This window comes from Mustela nigripes, chromosome 4 (assembly GCF_022355385.1).
Source record: "Mustela nigripes isolate SB6536 chromosome 4, MUSNIG.SB6536, whole genome shotgun sequence".
Classification (NCBI taxonomy): domain Eukaryota; kingdom Metazoa; phylum Chordata; class Mammalia; order Carnivora; family Mustelidae; genus Mustela; species Mustela nigripes.
Genome location: NC_081560.1, coordinates 175,511,961 through 175,537,457, shown reverse-complemented (window position 1 = coordinate 175,537,457; position 25,497 = coordinate 175,511,961). Strand labels below are relative to the sequence as shown.

The following is a 25,497-nucleotide window of genomic DNA, read 5'->3' as shown; positions in this document are numbered from 1 at the left end:
GTGGCTACTGAGAGAGTGGGCGCGTTCCTCTTCCTGTTGAGTTATTCGTTACAGCAGCCTTAGTACCTCCAGCTGCCACTCGCTGGGCAGGAATCTGAATCTCAGCCCCCAGCTCACTGACTCCTCTCCGTGTCCTGTGGGGTGGAGGCTCGTTGTCCCATTTTATCGGGTGAGGAAACGGAGGCTCAGAGAGACTCAGTAACTGGTCTCAGGCCACACAGCTGGAAGGTAGCAGAGGGAGCTCTAGATTCCAGGTCTGCCTGAATCCGAAGCTGTCCTCTTACCCCGTGGTGCGCTTCCTGCTGAGAATCCTGTGGGCTGGCCCGGGAGGGCAGGCAGGCCCCCAGGACCCATCTCTGCTTCTCTGACCTGCAGTTCCGGTATAAAGAGGCCTTCCTGCGGGACCGGGGCCTGCAGATTGGTTACCGCAGCGTCAACGACGACCCAAGGATGAGGCATTTCCTCAGCGTTGGCAAACTCCAGAGTGACAATGAGTACAAGAAGGACTTTGCCAAGAGTCGGTCCCAGTTCCACAGCCGCCCGGACCAGCCCGGCTTCATCCAGGCCAGGAGGAGCCAGCAGCTGGCCAGCGACACAGGCTACAGGCAGCCCCTGCCCCAGCCCACCTGCGACCCTGAGCAGCTAGGCCTGAAGCACGCACAGAAGGCCCACCAACTGCAGAGCGATGTGAGCTGTCCCCCATGCCCCCCACTCCCGCCCAGCCAAGCCCCTCCTCCCCTGCCTTGGCCACCACACAGCATCCCCCATGACCTTCAGGGGGGAGCTGGGCTGAGGTAGAATCTGGGAGACCTAACACTGTAGAGCCAGAAGGATTAATAATTCTAATTTGTGGAGTCTCTACAGTGGACTAGGCTCGCTGCCTGAAAAGGTGAGGGAGCTGACTCAAGATCACCCAGCGAAAGGGGGCAGGCCTGGGATACGAACCCCATTTGGTTTGATGTGAGAGCTCAAGCTCTCAACGGTTCTGCCACATTGTTTCTAAGAGGTCGTAGCGGGTCCCTAACTCTGTCCTCGCACTTCCCCTGGGAGGCAGCTGAAGCCCAGAGAAGGAAAATCGCTTTCCTGAGGCCTCGGAGCGGGTCGAGGTGGGAGCTCAGACTTGAACCCTTTCCTCCCCACCTTCGGCCCCCGGTGTCGCTCCTGTTGCTTGAGTCAAAAGATGCAAAGCCCGGGGACATGCTGGCCTGGCTCATAGCACATCGGGCCCTCCGCGCAGCAGCTCTCGGAGGAGTTCACTCCCCTTGTCCTGGCTTTGCTGACGGCGGCCTATGTTCCACCACCCCAGACCCTGCTGACCTATTTGTCTTGCTTCCCTCCGTCCCCTAAGGTCAAGTACAAATCTGACTTGAACCTGACCAGAGGTATTGGCTGGACACCTCCCGGCTCCTACAAAGTGGAAATGGCTCGGCGGGCGGCGGAACTGGCCAAGGCGAGGGGCCCGAGTCTCCGGGGGGCTTCTGTGAGTAGCCAGCTGCAAACCCACCCCAGCCGGCAAGGCCGTGGGGAAAGGCAGACTCATTGTTTCTTTTCAAACTTTATTTTTGGCCAGAGGTCAGCCAGCTCTGAAGAAGTGAGAAACACAGCTGGGGCAAGGCGCCTAATTTCATGGGTCTGAGATGGCCGGGCGGATGACACCCGGGTTAAACTTCCTGCAGGGTTTTCTCTGAAGTCATGGCCATTAGTTGTGCGGAGACAAACCTACCGGGGCTCCTTCAATCGCGGGCCACGGCAGCCCAGGCTGCGCTCACTGCCGGCTCGTTACATGCGTAGAAAGGGTCAGGGACTCGCTGGCTGCAGCAGTCTGGGTTTTGAACCCTACTTTGTTCTGAAGAAAGACACCACGTCTAAATGAGAGATTGGCTTTGCTTCTTTCTCCTTCTTGCTTCGAGGATCCTTTCTCTTGGGGAGGGGGAGGAGGAGCAGGGTAGGGTAGGGTAGCATCTCTCATCCTGTGGGAGCCGGGCGGAAGCTTCACTCTGACTTAGGGACGTGTGTTTGATTTCCGCAGGGGGGGCCGGAGGCTGTGGGGCCCACGGATAATCAGAGGGGGGACGTGAACCCAGACGCCATGGAGATTCTACATGTCAACAGGAGGAAGGTTCTGTCGTTGTGAGTGAGCTGCATCCACCCAGGATTCTTGGAAAAGAGGCTCAGGAGGAAAGGTGCCCACCAGAGACGTGCTTCCGTTCGAGCGAGCTGAAAAAACCGTGCGGCAGCCCTTCCCCGAGCCCCTTTACTAAAACAACGACTCTCAGAACGCCACAGAGAATCTTGTATTTTTGGTCTCCCGTCTAATCCTGGAAGTGGTGGCCCGTTCGGTGGCGCACCTTGGGTGTCAGGGATGAGGAATAAAGATGTCAAGGTGACTCCCACTGGCTCCGGTCATTCTGAGATCCCACGTTTGCAAATATCTGAGGTGAAGGCAGTCTGTGATTTTCTAGAAGGTGCCCATGTTTGAAGGGAAGCCAACAAAGTATCTATTGGGTGGGTTCTGGCATTTCTTGGGTTACCCACGAGGCAGCCTGATAAAGCAGTGGACGTGCTGGTCTGGGGTGGCCCCAGGGTGGGCGGCCATTTTCTCTGCTTAGAGCATGGCCACTCGGCTGTATGGCCTCCTGGGGGCTCCCAGGGCGTCCAGTGCTGCCCATGAGGCCTGGCCTTGTCCAGGTGCTCGGGACAATGGGCTCTCAGGTTCAGAAGACACCTTAGAAGCTACCCTCCTTTTGGATGGTGGCTCTGATCCAACTCAGGAATTTGGTAACTTGGGTGTAGACTCCTGGCTTCTTCCCACATTCCAGGCCCCAGCTCACTATCCCATAGACGTAGTAGGTGCCGTTCTTCTCACAGGTCAGAGGGCCTCCAGAGTCACCCTGAGGGAAAAAAGACACCTGAGTTCAGCTTTATGAATCAGGACACATTCAGAGACACGTTCCGCCTTCCATGAGGAGATGCCAGGGGGCAGTGGAGGAAATCGTCCCAGTGGGTTTCTCTGGAAGTGGTGGCAGGGCTCTTCCAATGCCTCCTAAGACACAAAGCTTTGAAGAGAGAGAAGCGAGTACCACCATAGGCCCCTGAGTCCACAAGGGGTTGGCAGAGAAGCGACAGGGCTGGACCACAGTGGTCACGCCCCTGCTTCCACACACTTAGTCATGACTCGTAGTCACAGCGAGTTCTCAGGAGCCCCCAACTTCTCATTCCTGCAAGGTCTGGTGGGGGTGGGGGATGGTACCCTGTTTGGACAGAGTTCTCCCAGGCCCCACAGGGCACACACAGTGTGGGGAGGACAGGGCTCAGAGACAGCATAGTCTAGATTGTCACCACGGTCTATGGGATTAGATCTTCTTAGTTCCAAACCAGGCCCGCTGAAGTGGGCCTCAGTTTCTCACATGGTGGGTTGTGGAGAACAACAAACCTCCCCCCACCCCGCCCCAGCTCCTGTGCAGATTAATGTCTGTCAAGTACATAGAACAGTGCCGAGTTCTGGTTGAGCCCAGCTGGTTGGCAGGAGGAGGCTGGTGAGAACGGACGGCTCTCACCGTGCACCACGGCTTACACTAGCCAGTGAGAAGATTTTTAGTGAATCATCTCTTTGAATCTTAGCCACACCTTAGGATTTTATGCATACGTTATTTCCATATTGTAGATTAGGCACCCGAAATTGGAGAATTATTTTAGTGTAATGAACTGAAATGTGTTCCTCCCCCAAAATCCCAATGTTGAAGCCTAACTCCCCAATGTGATGCTATCAGTGGGTAGGGCGTTTGGGAGGAGATGAGGTGAAGTCATCGAGCATGGGATTAGTTCCCTGGGGAAAGAGACCCCACAGGGGTAGCCCCCTGTTTCCTCCATGTGAGGTCACAGGGAGTCAGCTGTTTGTAACCTGGGAGAGGGCGCCCCCTGGAGCCTGACCACGCTGACACCCTGATCTGGACAGCCAGCCTCCAGAACTGGGAGGAATACATCCATGCTATTTAAGTCGATCTATGGGGATTTACTAGAGCAGCCCGAGCTGACAAAGCAATTCAGTGATGGACAAAAGTCAAAAGAGAAAGATCCAGGATTCAAACCCATGACTATTTCCAAAGCCTGCAAGCAAAGCCCTTGAAATACCTAGAGAACGAAATGATCTGTTTCCTTACTCATCTTCCAGGGGGTTCAGACAAATCACACCCATCAGCCCACGACCCTCTTTTGAGTAGATGGGTATCTACATCAAAGAGTGATGGTGATTTTCCACCCCAGCTCGAGGCCGGCAGATCATTGTTGGGCCCCTTTGTAAGAAGGAGAGCTGAGGTTTGAGTGTGTTCACACTGGGGTTTCCAGGACAGCTGGGAGACTTTTGAGGGAGACAGAAAATTCTAAGCTTAGGTATTCCTGGGAGTCTAGGAAGGATGTCTCTGGTGAGATATGACCTCTATAGAGAGAGACACCAGGGGGCCTGGTCTCCGACTTGAGGGAAAGGCTTGAGAACCCTTGGCACCAGTCAATGGAACCTACACCCTCTCCCTGTCCTGCAACCTCTGAGTCACCATGGGCCTCCATGGCTTGCGGTCCCCCAAAGTCCTAGACTGGAGGGAAGGCCAGCAGGCTAAGGAGCCACTCAACCACTTAGTTTGCTACAGCTGAATCCCCACCCCCGTCTTGGTGTCGCTCTCACATACACATACACATACACATATATACGCAAATCCCAATGCTTAGTTAATATTATTGCAAATTCTCGGGGCCTGTCATCTTTCTCCTAGACACTGGTCTCTTGCCTGGGTCCTCACTGGGATTTTCGGCCCTGTTGCCCAGGGCCGAGACCAGAGGCACCGTCTTCACATTTAAACAAAGGGAAGCAAATTCTCGCTCTGCCACTAACCACCTAGGTGAGTGTGAATGAGCCTAGGTGAATGAGCCAAGATCATTTCTCGAAATATCTGTGATCTGGTGATGATGATATCACCTTCACCAGGGTCCCGAGAATTAAATTAGACAAGGTAGGCCAAGTGGCCACTATAGTCACTGTGCTGGATCTTCCTGGATGGATATGGGTACCAACTTGCCAGAGGACAGGTATCCCTGCCTGAGCCTCAGCTTTATGGCAGGTGGGCCTCTGAACCATTCTCCCAGCCCTGGGCTCTCAGTCTGGCCTCTGCCCAGCGCAAGCTCCCACCCACGTCTCCTTCTCCAAGTGCCATTTGGAACCTCTGACCTGGCAGGAATCTTTCCCAGGCTTCTGCAGGTTTCCTGCACAAATCATGCTGTCGTCGATCATGTGGTCATAGAGTCGGTGGGAGTTGCACAAGGTGTTGGCAATCAGCTTGACCTTGGCATCCAGGAGATGGCGGGAGCCTTCCCCTGTCGGGTAGAGGAAAGAAGTCACCACTGTGGGGACCCAGGTAACACCTGCCCCACCAGAAGCTAGTATGGATAAGAAGATGGCCTCAGGTTTAAGCTGGGCTTAGGAGTCTCCTCTTTCAAGGATGGGAGCTTTTGACCTCCTGGCATCACCGTGGGTTTTTAGACCTTCCACACTGTGCTTATATCACAGTGGAACAGAGACATTTATTCTCTCTTCTGTCTTCCCAACTAGACCATCGGGTCAGAAGGGCAGGGATAGTGTCTTAAACTACTTTTTAAATTTCCTAGTGGAGGGTTGGCACACAGTACATTCCTAATGACAGGTGCAGTCTCCTGGTTGCTCCGTTAGATTACCCACTTCCCAGAGAAAATCCTCTGGTCTGTTCAGTGTGCTCTGGTCAGCACGGTGATATTGAAAGGTTTAGGTGCACGACAGTGATGATCCCCGTGAAGACTGGCCTCCTGTTAAGCCTAGATCTGATTAACCCAAAATCTTCTTTCCCAAAAGCCTTCTGGCAAATTTGTATATTACATTTCATTTTCTTCATGAATACAAGTCTATTTAAAGTGTTTCTTGTTTTCTATTATTAAGGACAAGATTTTGGTGGGGGGGGATCTATTTTGAGTCTTTGAGAAAGACTTGAAACACACTTCTGAAGTTTATATGTTAGAGAATATAATCTTGTCAGCACATGAGGAAATTAATCCTGTGGTTACTTTTTTGGATAAGACCACATCCTAGAGACAAATCAATAGCTTGGTTTAAGAAAATTTGTAGAATGCCTACAGTGTGGAGACCCCTGAGCAAAGCACTCCAGGGGAGACAGGTGAACAAGCGCGGACCCCGCGCTCTAGGGGCTGACTTAGTGAATATCTCCATAGAACGCTATCAGCTCCTTTTATCATGATTCCAAACCTAGGAGGTAAGTGTGGTTGTGGAGGAACTAAAACTCAGCTGTCCAAGTGACACAACCTAACCCAAATCTGTCTGATGTCAAACCTATCTTGTTTATAATCTATTTTCTTTCCAATCTACCTAGGGAAGGAGAGAGATCTCCGTGGATACAGGATCAATACTTGATGGAGGTCAAGGTAGGGGATGGAGACAGAGAGAAAGATCAAAGAAGGCTCCTTGGAAGTAATGAGATTTAACTAGAGCTTTAGCTTCTTTTGGTAATATGTCTTCAACAGAACACTGATTTCAAGTTCAGAAGGGATGTTGAGTTTGACCCCTTTCTTCTCTGGTTAAAGCAACCCACCTTTGTCTCAGGAGGGTGCATGGCCAGACTCACCAGTTTCTGTCACACCCCAGCCAGAGATGTGACACTCAGTCCCAGAAGGGAAAATGTTATCCGGCAAACATACAGTCTTCACGTATTTGGATTCCAAAGCGCAGTGACCATCCACTGGCTTTAGCTTGAGCAAAGCTAGTAGGGAGGGAGAGAAAGAGGAAATGAATGATGATATCTTCTCTATCATTAGCTTCATCTTGATCAGGAGGTAGACATAGCAAAGCCCCACTCCCAGTGCCTAACACATGCCTTGCTCCTTGGCCACTGAATTCTTTTAACTTCTCTTGGGGGAGGAATCACTCTTCAGGCTGAGCATAATATAAAAAAAAATTATAGAGGAGTTTGAAATAATTTCTAATCCATTTCTTTTTTTTTTCCCCCTCCCCTCCCCCTCGCCCTCTCTAATCCATTTCTTAAAGAACAAGCTTCAAGAGGGAAAAATAAGATATTGAGGAAAGAGAGAGAGTGACAGTTCCAGGAATGGAGAATTGGGGTACACACTGAGCCACCAGCAGCTTAACATCATTGTCTTTACATCCGAGCACCTACCAGATGCCAGATGTACATGGGGACATATGGATGTCATGTCACTGAACACACAGGAAGCTGACTATTGTACACCAGTGTATTCATTTTGCAGAAGAGGAGCTGAGGTTTGGAGGAGTGAAGCCAGCTAGAGAGGGAGGCATCTGGGATTCAAGGCCGAGTTCTTTGCACAATATAGCCTTGCTAGCACTTCTTCCCCTCATTTATCCATAACATCAACACAGACCCTTAAAACTAAAAGGCCCTGGAATAAATTCTCCACCTTATAGAGTCCATTAGGGACCAAAAAGATAAAAGCACCTTCCAGGACCAAACCTCAACTTTCCATCAGTCATGAAATCTACCCAAGAACAAGAACCATAGGAGACCTGCCATCGAGGAGACTTGCCAATGTCATTGTGGGGAATCTCTTCTCTTTCATTATAGTGAGTGTACTTGAAGATCTTCTCCACCCCAAATCTCTGCTCATGGAATTCTGTCTTCTTCAGGTCCTGGTCCCCTAACACCACTTTCAGATGTTTGGTCTTTATGCTGCAAGGGAAGGTAAGATGGTCCGGTATTTGAGAGATTGAAGCTGAGCACTGGCTCTGCTCCTAGGTTGCTGGCTGACCTTGGACGAATTACCCAACCTTCTGCAGTCTTGGTATCCTCATCTATAACTGTTTTCTTGCTCACAGAACCCGCTGTGTGGTCCAAATAAGAAAATGTGAGGAAACATGGTCTCCAAACGCAAGCTGTGATGTGTATCCCACATTTCCTGAGAGACCTCCTGTTCCCCCTGGGATTTGCTAAAGAGCAGTCAATGAACTTCTTGAACAACTATTCTCTGTGGAGGTTAATGTTTGCGTGTTTGAGGAATGCCAGAAGAATTCACTTAATGACACTGGATAGGAAGACTGGCAAGGCTGCCACAAAAACCTGGGCTACATGGGACCAGCCCTGACCATGAACTTGGGGAACTCAGGGGAAGTAGTGCTGGCTTCTTTAGGCCAAACAGGATTCATGGCTGAAGACACACAAAACCAGGAGGTTCATGGTAATGGCATCTGATAGGAGCATGCCATTGTCTCTGTTCAGGGCAAGACTGGAGAGGTTAAGGAAACAGGTCAATCTGGGTTCATATCTCATTTACCTACTCACTTTACACATGACTTTACACAAGGTCCTAAACCTTCCCAAGACCCTGGGAATGAGAATAACAATAAATTTTCTCACTGCACAAATATTTTCTAAGGACGGGCACTGTATAAAGACCTGCACTAGGCATTGGGTATATTACAATAAATAAAAGTAAAAATCCCTGTCCTTTCTCAGCTTGTCTTCCAGCAGATTATGTTCAGGATTAACTGTCATAATGCATGTAATGTCCATGGTAAGCATTCTAGACATGGTAGCTCTTTCCCATCTGGTTCTAAGGAGCCACTCTTTTGCTCTTAGGGTTAGATCAGCCCCTCTGGTCCTGCTAGAGTCACCAAAATGCTGATCTGATGGGAAGGGGAGAACACCCCCCAGAGACTTGAGGCTCTCTAGCCTCTGCTTTCAGTAGGCACCTACTCGGTACAGTGGGCAGCGGTAAGCACCCAGCAAGGGTGGATCAGCGCTCCCCCACAGAAGTGGCCTTGGGGCATGGAGGTGACCAGTGGCAATGAGGTCTGCAGGGATGCCTGCCATGGGTGCTTGCCCGCTGTGCTCTTAAAGCCTCCATAGATCCTCTTGATCTTCTTCTCTGTCATCTCGGTCCTCCCGCATGAGTCAAACCCTGGAAGCTTGGTCAGAGGCTCTGTGGGGCTTCCCTCTGGGTCAGCAACGTCTGTGGGACACAAGAAAGACAAATCACACCACTCACTTTCCTTCCAGGGCCTCAGAAGGAGGCTGTCGGAGGTATGACTCCAAGTCTAGCAGCTTAGCTAGCTTCAGAGTTAAGGGACTGTATTGATGCATACCAGGCAGGCAGGTAGTAGGTGCACAATTAATATGTGCACAATTAATACTTGGATTCCTATGAAGCAAGTCTATAGAATTAATGATAAAGGTGTTGCTTTTTACTTCTTATTCTGACATGTATACAAAAACATGTGTGAATATGTAAATCCATCACTGGAGGAAGGGTTACTTGAGTTGATTTTTAAAGAATAGTTGGAGATGGATAAAATCAGACATATGTCAATATTCTAGACAGAGCTGACCATGAAAGCAAAGGCACAGAATTGAAACTATCCAGGGAGGTAATCCCATCAACCAAGGTGCGAGGGTGCTAGTTCCTGACGTGGTTAGAGAGGTGGGCCAGAGAGGACTGCCAGGAAGATTGTGAGGCTGGAATTCTGTCCTTGTCGCATCCTGAGAGGCTATGGAGTCTCAGTCAATATTTGATCACCGCTGTATACTGAAGACCTGGGATAGTACTGGGCATTTATCAAGAAATCTGCAAGTATTTGCTGAGTACACTGACTGGGAGTCAGGAAACATGGCCTCAGTTTACAAAGGTATCCAGGCATGCTAGGCATCCTGAAAGCGGAGTGGAGAATTGGGCGTTTGGGTTTCCACTGGGATGGCAATTGGTAAGACAGGTATGGTGAGTGGACAGTGTAGAAGAGATGGGGTGCGGGAACATCTATCTATTGACATGCAACCTCACCCTTACTGGGACTTCGGGACAACCGTGGTCTTACCTAGGGCTGAGCAAACTGAGATATCACAGTACTCCCATTTCACCTTTGCACTGTTGACTTTGATGAAACACCATGGCTTTTTATCTCCATCTGGGTTTCTAAAATGAAAACACAAAATAATCCAAGGTTAAGGCTTGGTGAAGCCACTGAACTTCATCAAAGGACCTTTGGATAAGAGAGTACCAAGTTCCTACATTCTTCCAGGGACCACTTTCCATTCCATTTTTCCAAAAGCTTAACAAACCCTGGCACATAGTGTTTTTGGCAAAACTTAACTTGCAGAGAAGAATCCCAATGATCAGAAAATAGTCGACAAGCTTTGTGCCAGATCCATGGGACATATCAAATTGTTTGTAGGCAAAGAAACGAGATCCCTGTTGAAGATTCTCCTTGGTCAGGAAAGTGAAATAGCCACAGACACATGGTAAAAGAAGAAGTCCTCTGCCCAGACTTCTAAGTCCTGTGTGTGAGAATTCCCTGAGGAAGCCTACCATGGGCATCACTCTGAAGACCCTTCTAGGAAGGAAACAGCTCAAAGTCAGTGAAAGTGGGAGATAATTTGTATTTCATGCAAGGGAAATCCTCTGGCTTAATGGAACCAGTTTAAAGCCATACAAAAAAATTCCTGTCCCTTGTATGCAGATGATATGCATCCTTGGCCTTGGTTAGAGCAGTGGAGGAAGCCATCCGAGGGGTCTGGAGACAGCAGAAGGGGAAGAAGGTAGCTAGTCATCACCATGAATAGAAATGGAGTTATCCTGATGCGGGAAAACCGGAACATCCTTGTGGCAGAGATTGCAATGCTGACTAGACATTCCATTTTATCTTTTACATTTTTCCCTCGAAGTCAGGCAGGATAAAGCATGACTATTTCTGTCCAATAAAATATATATGCAGAGATGATGCATCCATTCTAGATTCAGGCAGTAAAAAAAATTCATGCCCTGTTTTTGAGTCTCTCCTTGCCTTTCCTGGGTATTTGAGTAACTCTGTGGAGCTAAGATTCTCCCTCACTCCTCATTCCCCAGCCCACATGACACATGCAGCCACAGTGAAAATTAAACCCTGAGATATTCAAGCCACTAGGATTTGGGAGCTGTTTGTTACAGCAGCAAAACCTAGCCTATCCTGTGTAGGCAAACCTTCCCAGAAAGAAAGCTGATGAGTTTCAGTGTTCCACTCCCCAATTTCTAAGCTGGCCAAGGAACACTAGGAACAGGGGAAATGGACAGAGAAACCCTTACACTGACAAGTGCCCAAGACTGCTCATGGAGAAGAATGTTAGTTTTACCTGCAGAAGTTGTGCTCCCCAATTCCATGGGTCTCAGCATCTTCCATAAATATGTTGTAATTCTCCTGCAAGAGGAGGTGGGAGTTCCAGTAAAGGCATGAGTGTTGGTTGACTGTCTTACTCACTTTCCCTCGGTAGGAGTAGCCATCACCAACGTAGCAGTCATCAGGACCTTGGAAAGAGTAGGCAGGGACATGGGAACTGAGAGGGACTAGCATGTTGCTCCTGAAGAGGACCTGGCAGGTGCATCAAGTAGGGAGAGGATTGGGCCTGACTACTAATCACCCCGTGATTCCACCATGAATTCTAGAAAGAGAGTGGCTTGTATATCCCATGTTCAACCCAGCTTAAAAACATGAAACACGGTGGTTGTGGGTAGATGGAAATTAATTCTTTAATTTTGGCTCACACAAGGGCTGGTGGCCTGCGGGTTGAAGCCAAGGGAGACCCAGGTGTGCTCGATTGTCCTATACTACATCCCAGTTTGTGACTTTATTTACACAGAGCCAGGAGGACCCTATGCCCTTTGGTTGGAAGGCCACGGCAATAGTAGAGTTTGGGAATCTTGACGTGAACTCCATTCTGGGAACAAAACACAAACATAAAAGGATCCCAGAGGCCTCCCTGTGGCCCAGAGTTTCTGTTGAAGAGGCGGTAGAGACCCATACCTATTTCACAGAATCTCCCCTTGAACTGGTCATGGCAGGTACAGGTGAACTTGGTTCTCCGCCTATGCCGGGAGCAGGTGCCACCATTTTGGCAGGGATTTGGCCTGCACGCAGGAGCCGCTGTGAACACAGGAAGTGGGGCCAGGAAGTCTCTTCAGAAGGAATTGTAGCTACATCAGAGATGATGAGGAGATATTGGTGGCACTCTTCTGGTGCCCATTCTTTCATAAAAGTTGGGTTACCACAGGGGAAAGACAGACCCCTGAACTGACACTCTAGTCAATGTACACACAGACCTTAAGAAAATAAGCAAACCAGGTTGAGTCAATATCATGGAGGCCATGCAAAGAAGAACACCTAAGCAGATGGGTCACCCAGTAAGGAACAAGGGGTATAGACTGAGCAGGAAACTGGGGGCCAGTCTGGGCTAGGTTGAAACCTGGCTCTGCCCATCGATGGCTGTGTGACTGTAAGCAAGTTAGTTAACTTCTCTGAACTTCAGTTCCTTCGTCTGTAAAGCTCTTCCTTGGGGCATTTTTGGAAGAATGTAAGAAAAAACGTAAATCCCTTGGGACAATGCCTGACTCAAAGCAGTGACTAAGTACAGATTTAATCCCCTACACAGCCCATTCCAGAAATAGACCAGGCTTACTTCCTGGAGGAAATGAGTTTCAAGATTATTCTTTTTGGATGGGAAGGAACACAGGTTAGTTAATTCCCCCTAGACTCTCTAGGGGTGATGCATTTCATTTATTTTTTTTTTTTTTTGAGATTTTATTTTTAAGTAATCTCTACGCCCAACATGGGGCTCAAACTCAGAGCCCCAGAATCAAGAGTCACGCGCTCTACTGACTGAGCCAACCAGGTGCTCTGGGATGATGCATTTTTAAAAAGTCCTAGTTAAAAGGGCCATCTCAGATGCCACTAAAGCATCAGAGGTATCTGGACTTCCACACCATAGTTTGCAGACATCCCAGGAACAAGCCAGAGAGAAAACCTAGCAGAGAAGGGTCCTCCAGCACTTACCTGTGGAACAGTCGGGTCCCCTGTAAGGGTGTTTACAGGCGCAGCGGTAATAGGGAGGACTCTGGGTAATGAGACATTCGCCCCGTTCACATGGGTTGTTCTTGCACTTGTTTTGCACTATGGGAGATCCATAGAGAAATGAGTGACATGATTGGGGACACATTTTACTTACCGGGGTACCTGCACAATATGATGTTGGGGGGTGGGTGGGTGACAGACAGAACGCATGCCCTTGTCTGTGGTCTGGAAACACCACGCTACTCCTGGACAACTTAAAAAACAAAAATCCTTGGGTCATGAATGATTGCGTCCCAGTTCCTTCCAGGGCTCATATACTTTTTTTACTCTATCTTGATTAAAAAAAAAAAAGAAGAACAAAAACAAACAAATAGAACTGCAATGTCAGTTTCTCTACTTTGTAGTTGATTTCATATTCTATTTACAATTTTGTCGTTCTTTGGGGAAGTTGAGGGGTGAACCCAGATATTTTGTTCATGCCTGATACCCCAAACCATCCTGATACATTTATTGAAGGACTTACAGGATTGCAAATTGAAGGAAGGGGTGGAGAGAGCACAGAGAAAACAAGGCAATCATAAAGCCCTATTTAAAGGTCCTCACTGGCCCCTTCACTCCAGTTAGATGGTGGCTAGATGGAACAGAACCATGTTCTCTCCAGGGGCGCACTTAGCCCATAAGAGTTCTAGTCTCAATATCTCATCACATAGCTTCATGTTATGCCCAGAAGAGGTCACTGAAGTCAGACATTGTAAGGATGGTAGGAAAAAAGAGCCTGGGGATGGGAGCCAGGCACCAGGACTCTAGTTTCTGTTCTTCTAACTACCTGTGTGACCATGAGCAAGTCCCCTGTAACTCTGGGCTCCCTTTCTCTAACTGGATTGGGCCTCATGTGCCTTCAGATCCTTCCCGCTCTCTCATTCGAGAACAGTATTTCTCTGCTGTAGTTAGTCTAAACACTCTAAACCACAAGCCCTGAGTGGAGGATACAGCTTGGTCAGAGTCCAGCTCTTATCTCCTCTTAGCCTCAGTGTTCTCATCTGTAGAATGGACATACCGGTCTATCCGACAGGCATGGGGGAGGATTCAATGAGATGCTGCTTGTTATCGTGCCGAGAAGTCCGTTATGGGGGATACAATATGTGTGGTTATTACCTTTTCCACGGAATCATTCCGCCCTTTCTGGCTCCTAAAGCTGGAGGAGGAATAGCCTCTTGTTCAACTCAGAGGGAATAGGGAAGCCAGTGAAAGCACACTCACCATTCTGACACCTGTTTCCAGAGAAAGGGGCCGGACAGCTGCACGTGAAGGTGTCGCCACTGACAAGGCAGTCCCCGCCATGTTCACAGGGGTTTGACAGGCACGGATCTATAAGGGCAGAAGTCAATGATTGAGATTCACAGCAGGTGAGAAGCCCCCTGCTGGCCCATCAGCCTTCAGCCTCCTGCCCGGAATGAGAGAGGGAACGTGTCACCGTTGCCCGGGATTGGGGAAAGGGGGGGAACATGAATTCTCCTTAAAGAGCAAGGAAAACCGCAGTCACAGGACCAGAGAGACATTCAGGTTAGTAAGAGGACAGGCGAGAAGGAATCTCATTGAGTTTCTCATTGAGAAACTCCCCTTTTCCACCATCAGTGTTTTTCTCCTCCCAGTCTCGCTGGGAGTGCCACGGGGTCTGCCTCTGATGCTGAAGGCATTTCATAAGCCTGAAGACCTCCCCTACTCCCAGTGCCCGGGGGTGGAGGTCAGGAGTGGGGAAAGAAAACCCACCCCTAATGAAACACAAGCTTTCTGAACATCAGGGAAGAAGACCAAAGGCAAGAGGGTGACAGAAGAATTGGCGGCGAGGAGGAAATGACCCAGTGGCCTTCATCTTTCTTCAACTACTTGTTCAGTTAGATTTTGTCATATTTCATCTGTGCCTTTGGCTTTTCATGGTTGTCTGAATGGATCTTCCCTTGGGGAATTCTTTATCCTTCTGTTCACACACATTGTTCTTTGGTTCAGGAACTAGGATCCCTGGGCCCAGCTCTTGTTTTGATGGTCCCTTCTGATGTTCCCCTGATGCCCTGTATCTTGGCTCTGCCTTCCTGGCCACTTCGCACAGTTACAGTTTTTATTCCAGTGGCTAAGTACGTTCCATTCCTTCTCCTGGCTTCATCACATGGTTTTGCTCGGGCCCCACTTCTCATTTTTCCTTCTGTCCCATTTCTTGGGTTAAGAAGCCATAAAAACAAAAAACAAATGTAGAAGCCCACGTGTGAGTGCGTGCGTGCACACACACACACACACACACACACACACACACACAAGAACAATGATGCAAAGCTTCCGAGGACTGTAAAGAGAAAGAAAAACATAGCCCAAGGGGAAGGTGAGTTTCAATGCCAAATTTGTGAAGCCTACAATCTGATGCTGAAGGCCAACCCAGCCTCTTCTGCATAATTAGGACCTTCCTGTATAGCAAAGCTAGGAAGTGATTTTGAACATGACTTTTAAACACTGTGTCTGGAGACCCAGATGGTGATACACTGCCTTGCTGTAAGACCCTCGCTGACTCAACACCACTCCTGGCCTCAGCTGCTTCCTCTGTCACTTGAAGGTAGGAGAAAGAATCTCTAGGAACCCCTACCCCCAGTCCTTCTAGGGTATGATTTGAACTGAAAAAAGCCAGTCTAAGTCATTTACTCGATACCCATTCTCTGACGCCGGTCAGAGAGGAAAGAGAGGTGCTTGCGCACAGTCACACACAAACTCTCTTCTAGCAGTGCTTGTGCACAGTCACACACAAACTCTCTTCTAGCAGTGCTTGTGCACAGTCACACACAAACTCTCTTCTCCCTCCTCCCAGGAGGGCCCCTGAAGAGTGTTGGAACCTACCATCCTCCATGTAGTACCAGTCGGGATTCTCCTGGTAGGCAGGAGCGTTACTGCTGTTCTCTTCCTGGTTGTATTCCTCGTAGCTGTTCTCGTAGTAGTCAGGGGTCCAATCTGCAGAAGTAGGAAGAGAACGGAAGAAACCCTAATCATTCAACCCAAAGATTTCCAGATCCTGAAGGGGCACCCATGTGTCCTTCTGGCTCCTCGACTGATAGGGTGGACAGAGGGGATTAGGTACTGTGAGTTTTCACTGGGGTGAGTTATGACCCAGCAAGGCAATGTTGGCATTTGTCAGGGTCAAGAGCACCTGCCTGGAAATGAGGAGAAGTCAAGATCTGGCTTTCCACCGACTGTGATGTTTGTTGGACAAGTTACTTGTATTCTCGGGGCCTTGGTTTGCTTATCTGTAGACAGTAGGAAGATGATTGGGGTCTAGAAGGTCTCCAAGGTCCTACACAAGATGTACCCATGGTCAGACCCAATGGTGCCTGAGCACCTTGTTGGGCGGTTCTGTGAATTAGCTTTCTCCCTGGGTCTTTTTTTTTTTTTTTAAGATTTTATTTATTTGTCAGGGATAGAGGAAGAGAGAGAGCAAGCGAGCACAGGCAGAGATGCTTGGAGAGGCAGAGGGAGAAGCAGGCTCCCTGCCGAGCAAGGAGCCCGATGTGGGACTCCATCCCAGGACGCTGGGATCATGACCTGAGCCGAAGGCAGCCGCTTAACCAACTGAGCCACCCAGGCGTCCCTCTCCCTGGGTCTTTATTAGTCACCTTAACTTACGAAGTCAAAGAAACTCATCACTTTCCTCTTGGTCACGGCACCAAACTACTTTCCTTGTATCTCTAGCCTTGTTCCAACAGCTAGGATTTATTGAGCTGTTACTATGCACTGAGCCCTGCACCAAGCACCTGGACTAGGGCAGCTGATCCCCATAGAACCCCTAAATTGCATCAGCTTGATTGCATTCAGCTGGTCTCTTCCACTGCCTCCGTTAATTCACACTAATCCTTGGGGAAAGGGGTCCAACCATCCCCATCACATACCCAGCCTCCTATATGTAGGATTGGCCCAAGGACAACCTACACAAGGTTCCTGGATTTTGCCCAGGGAAAGACAAGACAGGGTGTGGCACAGCCCCCGGTTGTCGATCTCATGCTAGTCAGGTCCATCGAGAAGAGCAAGTGCCTGTGTAAGGCTCAGCTCTCTGTCCTCTGGGGACTTAGAGGGTGCTGGTAACTCTGTGGCTAGTGGAGAGAAGTTTGGGATTTGAAGAAAGTTGGACTGACTTTGCTCTCTCTGGCTGGCAGGAGTGTGGCAAGGCGGCCACTTAAAGCTAGAAGGACAAGGTGCGGAGATGCATATGGTAATGAGGCAGGAGCAAATCCAGCTTGCTAGACTTGCAAAGGCGCTCCCACCGAGCCCGCCGGTGGCTCCGAGCGTGGCACTTTACCTCAGCCTGATTATCAACCGCATTATCTCCCTCGTCTCTCAGTCATTCCCTTCTAGTCTTTATCTCTTTGGCTTTTGAAAAATCGACTTTTGCACAATGGCTGTTTTATATTTCCCATTAAAATGGAACGATCTTTTTATTTCCTTTTTGAATACGCCAACTCTGGTTCCTTGCCAAAGTTTCACCTCATTTATCACAGTGTCAAGTCAAGACTCCCTTTGCCTGCTCATTATTTCTCGCGAGCTGCTTTTCCCCACTATGAAAATGCTCCCAGAGGAGGCCACCTTTCCAGGGACGAGGATCTAGGTTGAAGATAAGGCCATTGTCTTCCTGGAGCAAATAAAGTTTCTTTCCATCTAGCACGATAAAGCGGAGAAAGAGAGTGAGAAAGTGGGGTGGGGGGGGGGAGAAAAACCATTTTTCAGAGTTTGACATGAAAGATTTCAAACTGACATTTGGGAGAGACAATGGGCTGGTAATGAGCTGATTACATCATTTATTTATTTCTTTCTTGGCTTAGAGAATTTATTTTTGTTTTTCCAACAGGTGTGTGTAGATAAGTGCCTCCAGAGTGCTCCTGTAATTTCTCCTGTCCCGCCCCCGGGCTGAAGGTCGGCTGGGCTAATCTCAGCTCGGCCATTAAGAATCATTCCCTTCGCAGATATTTGGAAATGGGGAAGGTTTTTACATAAGTGGAATCGCGTGACTTTTCTAGGTGGTGGGGGATGGCTGAAATGTCTGCCAGTGTATTTTAGCTGGAATCCAGCCTTGTTAACAAGATCTGCTCAGCCTTCAGTGACGCTGAAGAGGGAATGAGACATGTAGGCTTGGAGTCATACTTCTGCTAAACAAAGCAAAAAGTCCCTGCTCTTCCCCAGGGGGCCCAGGGCCCTTGGTTAAGATGGAGAGAAGCAACAGAGGCTCAGTGGCCCCATGTCACCAGAAGCCAGACAGTTGGAGTTCTGTGCGAGGAAAGGCACTGAGATCCTCCTGCCCCATGTTTTCAGAGTGCTGTATAGAAGTATGCCCTCCGTGGCAGGAGTTCTCCACCTCCAAACTTACAGTTTATTTTGTCTTTTTTATGCTGTTGGCACTTAATCCCACTGTCTACATAAGGAAAGGGTGTTGTGCACCTACGATGGACCAATATGACACCAGGTTCAGGAAGGCACTGGGAATAATGGAGAGATATACAGAAAAGAGTGGGATGCGGCCTCTAGCACAAGAGTTTCTGGGCCAGGGTGAATGAGGGAGGAAAGCCAGCCAAAAAGGGAGATGAACAGGGAATGGAGAGGCAGGGGAGCTAGATATGGCCAAGTCTAGGTGAGGTCGCTTCACATTCTACGTTGGCAAGTTCAGGCAGTATGAGCCAATCTGATGGGAGAAGATGGTCCCGACTCCCCACCCTTCCCTGTCGCCTCATCTTTGGCAATGAGACTTTATAGCTCCTCCTACCAAAAGATGGAGTTGATTTCCCCCACCCCTTGGGTGTAAACTGGCTTTGGGACTTGTGCTAGAGGACAATGTGCCTTGTTCCAAGCTTGGGTCTCTAAAGTCTGGCATACTTCCTCTCTCTTTCTTTTCTCTCAGGCCTCTGTGACTGCCCTGTGGTACAAGTCTGGTCTATTCTATAGAGTATAAGAGAATGTGTGGGCAACAGAAGGTCCAGCACTTCCAGTCAAGGCCTCCAACGTATAAGAGCCCAGCTGATCCTCAGCTAACTGCGGACACAAGAGGAGGCCCGGCCAACATCAGCCGAGCCTGGTCTAGACCAGAGGAACTTCCTGGCTGAACCCAGTCCAAATTGCCAACCCAAAGAATTGACACATTATTCTTATTCTAGGAAGAATACTCATGGTTGAAGGCACTAAGTTTAGGGTAGTATACTCTGTAGTAATAATGAATGAACACACAGGGATTGATTGATCCTGGGTTGCCAGTGTGATAACAATTTTAGAAACTCCAGCATTCCTCAGCAGCCTTGTAGAATGTTAGGTTTCATGGCTGGCGCTCAGATGGTTTATTATTCAACTTGGTCTATCTGATTGTTCCCTCCAAGTAGGCAGTTAGTGTCTTAAGAGCGAGGGCCTTGTCTTTTCCTCAGACCCAGCACAGAGCCCTATATGCAGTTAATGGTTGTGTTCCACAAGTGAGTTTTTCCCTTTGTGGTGGGACCTCCCTTCCTTCTGACTGGCCAGCACACAGCAGGCACAGAGCTTGGCCAGCAAAGCTGGGATCTGCTTGGAGCAGAGGAAAACAGGGAACTTAGGAGAGAGACTATGTGAGATCCGGGTCAGAGGTATTTGGTGTAGAAGATGCCTAATGGGCTCTGTAGAGTCTAGAAATTTGTCCAAGTGCTTTCCTGCCTGCTTTCCTGGCCCCCTCCTCTGCCACCCACGGGTTACAGCCTGCCATGGAATTTGCTTTCCTTGCTGGACTGGAGAAAAACACTCCAGGACTGAATACAGGTTTTTGGAGGCATTCTCTAGACGGTAGAAAAGGAGACTGCTTCAGGTGAAGAATGGAGCAGTTTTTGGGAGCATCTCATACTAGGCATCAAAAGAAATCCTTGTGGATCTGTCTAGTTATCAGAGTCTGTTTCTAGAACCTTCCAGGAAGGATGGTGAGAGCATCCTGAACTTCCTCAAATCATCCTGATAACTGGTTATTCTCTATGTCCTGGACACTATACTAAATAAATGTGGTGGCGGAGACAGGTAGGCCAGGTCTACCTCATGCCAAATCTGGTTTGCTTTTCTACTGGCCCTCCTGGGCCTCTTGGGGGTTTGTGTTTCAGGAAACTCCATGGGTTTCAGCTTCCAGGAAGTAACACACGTCGAGAAATCTTTTTTAGCACACGCTCCAAGTCCCTCGACCGGGATTACCGTGGTCTGGACCCAGGGTCTCTCGGAAAAAGCTCCGCGTTGGTGCGATGGGGACTCTGCAGCTGCTTGGTTAAGGAGCTTGCCAGATGTACGGAACGGAATAAAAATCTCCGGAATGCTGTCCCTGTTGGCGTCATCCATCACTGTGGCACAGACGGGTCCTCCGAGGGCCTCCCCCAAGCCCCAGCCCTGTTGGCCCGTATTTGACGCTTCCCATCCAGCTGACAGGGCAAGCTCAGCCGAGACCCTCACTGGCAGGCGGCAGGACAGCTGATGGATGGGCTTAGCTTGTGTTGCTGGGCAGAGCCCAGCCAGCTTTGAAGAGGTATTTCCGCAGGCCCGTTGGCTGTCATGGCACCTGCTTTGGGGAGATGAGCGGAGTCTTTGCTGTTTGATGGCCCCCTCCTCTGCCACCCACGGGGGACTGTGGCCCAGGCGCCTTCTGCTCCCGCCAAACCCTCGCCATGTGCTGTGTCCAGTAAGACCAGCTACAGAAGCCGCTTGCCTGTGGACACTGGCATGGTGTTTCCTTGGCCACGCTGCTCTCTAAAGCCAGCTGGGATCTGACAAATTCCATCAAAGCACCAGAGCAGACACGAACGGGGCATTTTTAAAACCTAACCTGCTCTGTAGAAAGGCCCAGCTACACATCTCACCCTACTCCCTAGCCAGAGGTCGACCGAGCACCTCAAGACGGACTTGGGAGCCCGGGGATGGTGGGCTCCAGCGTCCCTTCAACTACTCACCAAACTGACAGAAGCTATTGACAGAGTTCTTCTAGAGCCTAGAATTTCAGAAGGTTAAATCCAACACTCTCCACTCCCTCCTAAGCAGCCTGTGTTTAAAGCTGGCTAGTGATGGAGAACATACTACCTCCCAAGGGCCCAACAGCCCATTCAGATTTTTTTGATGACTTTGATGGTGAGGAAGTTCTCCTGTTTGCAGACCAAATCTGATCCTATTGCTTCTAATCTCTTTCATTAAAGCTAAAAGCCTTGTGAACACAGAGACTGATTCCTCCCTTTACTGTGATCCATGTTTAGTGGGGCCACTGCTTCCAGTTGTTCACGTTGTTCACTGCACAACTTCAGTGCCAGAGTGTCAGAAACTCATGGTCACTGTAGATGTCTTCCACAATTTTCTGGAAGATGGCAATACCGTGTCTTGGGGTAAAGATACCTCTTAATTCTCAAAGTTGACCTCGTGGACTAGGGGCGGGTCTGCTTTTCAAATCCTTGAAGAGAATGAGGTTTCTGGACTCCTCTATGCTCCCCACCCACTGTGTGACCCCACAGTTCTGGAGCTCCATCTGTCTGACACCTGGTAGCTGAGTGGTGTGTGCTGAAGGCCACGGAGGGGGCAGCTCTCCCTGTCCCCTTGGCTTTGGACCCCCCAAACTCCACATGTGGATGCTGATGTGGGCAGCTGGGGGAGCCGCCCAAAACACAATTCCTCCAAGGACTAAATTATATGTTGTTGAGTTGGACAGTCTCCTTTGCACTGGAGAAAGACACAGACACTTTCAAAAGCCACATGCCATGCTCAATTCCACAAACATCCCCTGAGCATAATGAGTGGACAAAGATCAGACATCATCTGTCTTGAGCCAGCCACGGCTTTGCTGCTGTCACATGGATTTTGACCAAGTTGTCCCCACCTTGACTCCAAATAAGCCCTTGACCCAAAGTTCAGACATGACTGCCATCTCCATGTGCTGTCTCCCTGGCTATGGTCCTCTGTGGGGGTGACCAGCACAGGTCACCACCAGTGGCAATGCCAGTCTCCGCCCTGATGGGAGTTTTGCGTAGCATTTTCTCCCTTCGGTCTTGGAGCAGAGAAGGGAGACTTGGACCCAGAGTCAAAGACCAAGATTGGATGATGGCAGAAGGAGCAGCTATGCTTGGCTTGGGCACAGCTGAGGGCACCGGGCAATGGGTCATTGTTGTGGATGCTGGTGGGAGGCCGCCACAGGGGCAGGTCAGCCTGGGGACTGCCTGCGTGGCACAGCACAGAGGACCTGGCTCCCGACCCAAGGGGTGGAGTGAGTTGGGGGCCAGTAAGTGCCCAGTGCCACCCTGGCTTTGCATTGGCCTTTTCATCTCATCGCATCTCTAATGGTCTGTGTGACCTGTAGCCTCCCCTCCCAGGGCCTCGATTCCCTTCTCTGTAAAATGAAGAGATTTCACTGTACCAGCAATTTTTCCCTTGGGGTCCTGACGGGGGACCAGGGGTATCCATGGGTAACTCAGAATTGAATAAAGCATGGTGTTTGTGCACAGAGACACAAATATCGGGAGTGCATTTTTCTGGGAAATTTCTCGAAAGGGGTCTACAACACATCTGAATCATTTGAACCCTGAGCTTGTGACAGCACTTACGTGCGTGGGCCCGCTTTCTTCCATCCCAGAACCAGCCTGTGGTTTGTGAGGAGCCCCAGGGCGATCCACACACTCACCTGGGTCCGGGTCGAGGAGTAAAGACATCAGGGAGAACTGAAAAACAAAACAAAACAAAACAAAGATAAACCCACACAGGGCTGAGCTAGGTCAAGTCAGCTGACTGGCTGGATGCCTCCCTGACTTATGGGGCTCGTGCTCACCTGCTCTCCTGCTGGGGCCTGGCTGCCCAGGTATGGACAATCTGTCCATGATAGGGATTAGCATGGATTGAGCATCTCCTGTCTGCCTGATTGTGCGTTGCTGCATCTCATTCTTGTAAGAGCCGTCTGAAGAGGCTTTTGTCTGCCCATTGACAGATGAGAAATTTGAGGCTCAGAGGTCACACAGTTGTGATAGAATTCAGATTCACACTCAAGTCTAGGTGATGGTCTTGGTTGACAGCTCCTTGGACTGGGGATGGACACATGCTTAAAACTCTCCAGTGGCTTCCCATTGTTCTTAGAATAAAATACAAACACCAGCCACAACTTATAAACCTCCTTCCATACCCTTCCCTTCCACTGACACTTACTAATCTCCAGCCACACGTGGGTTCCAACTAGCACTAGCCAAGCTCCCCTCACCCCAGGGCCTTTGCACTTGCTCTTCCTCCTGCTTGGAAAGCTGTCTCCATGACCATCAAGGTTCCAGCTTAAATGCGATCTTCTCAAGGAGGACTTCCCCAACTCCCCTATGGGTATGACCCCTCCCTCATTGTTTCATCACTATGTCCATTCATTTGCTCCACAGTTCTTATTGCGACACATAGTTTACATCTGTTTATCTGCACGCTATCTGTTCTCACATTGCCTCTGTCCTCCAGAAAGGCAAAGACCTTGTCTGTTTCATCACTGATGTATTACCCCATACTGAGCATAGCGCTCGGCGCACGGCAATCCTCAAAGAGTTTTTGCTGAATAAATAAATAGTGTTATGAACAGTTCCTTCTAGAATGCAGTACTTACCGGAAAAAGAAAGCATTACTCATTTAATAGCTGGAACGTTTACTTTTACTTAATTCAAGGGTCAGCAAACTAAGGCCCCTGGGGCCAAACCCGGAAATGTGGCTTTACAAATTGAATTTGATTGGGATGCAGCCATGCCCGTTTTTAAGTATTCTTTGAAACCTCTTTTGTGCTATACCGTCGAAGTCGTGACAGAGACCAGACAGCCCCAACGATTTCCTATCTGGCACTTTACAAAGTTTGCTGCCCTCTTATTTAAAAAAAGAAGTTTCTAGCCCCTGACAGGTCTCCCTTTGGGTCTTAGCCACCAAAAAGTTGTGGTCAATGTGGTCATCCCTTTGGGTCTTAGCCACCAAAAGGCTGTGGTCAGTGTGGTCATCTTCCCAGTACCCACATCAACCTTCCTCTCCCTGCAGTGGTAGTTTTGATTTTCTGTTTTACTGTCAGCCTCTTTAACCATTTTGGGAATTAGGCAGATGGACAATAAATTAGAAAAGACAGGAAAAAGAAAGAATGCGTCCTGATGGGAGGTACTGAGCATACAATATCAACATGTGGGATTCTTGACAAAAATACTTATCCTGTGTCTGTCCATGAGGAATACGACAGGTGCAGACAGTGGCCATTTCAACAAAACAACCAGCCTCGACCCTACAAAAATGTCAGTGTGTGTCATAAAGACTAAGAAGTTGGGAAGGCTGTTTTTGTTTTTGTTTTTTAAATGAGACTAAAGAGACCTGACAACCCAATGCAGGGAGTGATCCTTGATTTAAAAAAGAGAAAAAGCTATAAAAGACATTATTGGGGCAACCGGGAAACCCAAATATAAACTCATATTAAAGAATATTAGTGTATCAATGTGGAACTTCTCGAGAATGATAATGGCATTGGGAATATATCTGTATTCACGCTCAGTGTGTTGGTCCTTCCACCCTCTGTAGACTGGACAACATCCACCACACACAGCTGAGGAGGGGGGTAGGTGCAGAGCGCTGAGGACGTTTGCTCTCTGGACGATGCCTGTCCCTGTTTAATTGCCTCGCGGCCACCTGGCTTGGTTTCTGCAAAGAATGAGACAAAGGCTGGGCATTTTGTTTGGGAAGGGGGTTCCGAATGGGGAGCCTGACAGAGGAAGGCTGAGTTCAGGTCTCGGGGGGTATCCCCAGACCCCTGGTCTTGGGGTCTTGAACGGGGAACATCTGATGCTGACCCCTCCAGGCTTGAGGGGCAGGGTGGTGCCAAAAGAGGGGTATGAGACAGCCCCAGATGCCAACGTTACCCCTCCTGCCAATTCTGCCTTGATCCTGCCCCTTACCGCACCTCAGCTTCCCTCCATGGAGCTTATCCGGAGCTTGTCTACCCATTATTTGCCCAGCCCAGAGGCGGTACCACCTGAATTCTCCCATATAAACTGTCATGCCTGTTCACTGTCGACCCCGAGAAGTGGGCAGGACAGGAGGGAGGACTTGGAGGAACAGATTTCCTCTGCGCCCAGTGCGGAAAAGGCCCTCTGACACCTGTGCCTGGCCCAGAGCCCCAGATCGCGGCTCTGACCCGGACCAGGAGGCCTGGCCAGATGCTGCGCCGCCCACAGCCAGCAGGTGGCAGACGTGCCCTTTCCAGGAGCAGGTGCGGGCGCTCTGAGGGTTCCCGAACAAAAAGAAAGGGAGACCTTTCTGGGCTGGGGGCCCTGAGGATCCCACTGGGTCTCGCAGAGTCGGAAGCTGCTGCAGTTCAGCTGTGCAGCCTCGGCTGTGTGTCAGGGGGTGCCAGGGATCCGGAGCCGGCCCACTCGTTTTGTGAATCACTGGGTCCTCCAGCAGAGGCCGCAGTGAAATGCAGAAACGGGGTGCCCAGGCACAGCCTGGGTAACTGGGGCTCCAGGTGGGAAAGGCCGAGCCAGTGGTCATTGTTTACGCCGGACGTCTGGATCCTGAAACTAACCTGGGTGGCGGGGCCAGGGGACTGGGTGGGCACAATATTTGCCTCTTTTCATCCCATG

The 25,497-nt window shown here is 49.6% G+C and overlaps 2 protein-coding genes across 4 annotated transcripts in view; one reads left to right on the top strand and one right to left on the bottom strand.

Moving 5' to 3' along the window:
- NRAP (nebulin related anchoring protein) overlaps positions 1–2,175 on the top strand; it is a 68,908-nt gene extending 66,733 nt beyond the window's left edge. For all 3 annotated transcript variants that reach the window (XM_059398629.1, XM_059398631.1, XM_059398628.1), the window contains 3 exons: positions 376–687; positions 1,349–1,480; positions 2,030–2,175. In XM_059398629.1, the coding sequence (XP_059254612.1) occupies positions 376–687; positions 1,349–1,480; positions 2,030–2,134 (549 nt within the window). In that variant the 3' untranslated portion in view covers positions 2,135–2,175. The remainder of the gene's footprint in view (positions 1–375; positions 688–1,348; positions 1,481–2,029) is intronic.
- A 105-nt stretch (positions 2,176–2,280) lies between these two features.
- The window catches only part of HABP2 (hyaluronan binding protein 2), a 31,639-nt gene continuing 8,422 nt past the window's right edge, over positions 2,281–25,497 (bottom strand). The window contains exons 2-13 of the mRNA XM_059398632.1: positions 22,548–22,584; positions 15,758–15,868; positions 14,138–14,245; positions 12,860–12,976; positions 11,834–11,953; positions 11,166–11,337; positions 9,875–9,972; positions 8,760–9,015; positions 7,594–7,736; positions 6,660–6,794; positions 5,219–5,364; positions 2,281–2,891 (exon numbers count right to left, since the gene is read on the bottom strand). Of these exons, the coding sequence (XP_059254615.1) occupies positions 2,727–2,891; positions 5,219–5,364; positions 6,660–6,794; positions 7,594–7,736; positions 8,760–9,015; positions 9,875–9,972; positions 11,166–11,337; positions 11,834–11,953; positions 12,860–12,976; positions 14,138–14,245; positions 15,758–15,868; positions 22,548–22,584 (1,608 nt within the window). The 3' untranslated portion in view covers positions 2,281–2,726. The remainder of the gene's footprint in view (positions 2,892–5,218; positions 5,365–6,659; positions 6,795–7,593; positions 7,737–8,759; positions 9,016–9,874; positions 9,973–11,165; positions 11,338–11,833; positions 11,954–12,859; positions 12,977–14,137; positions 14,246–15,757; positions 15,869–22,547; positions 22,585–25,497) is intronic.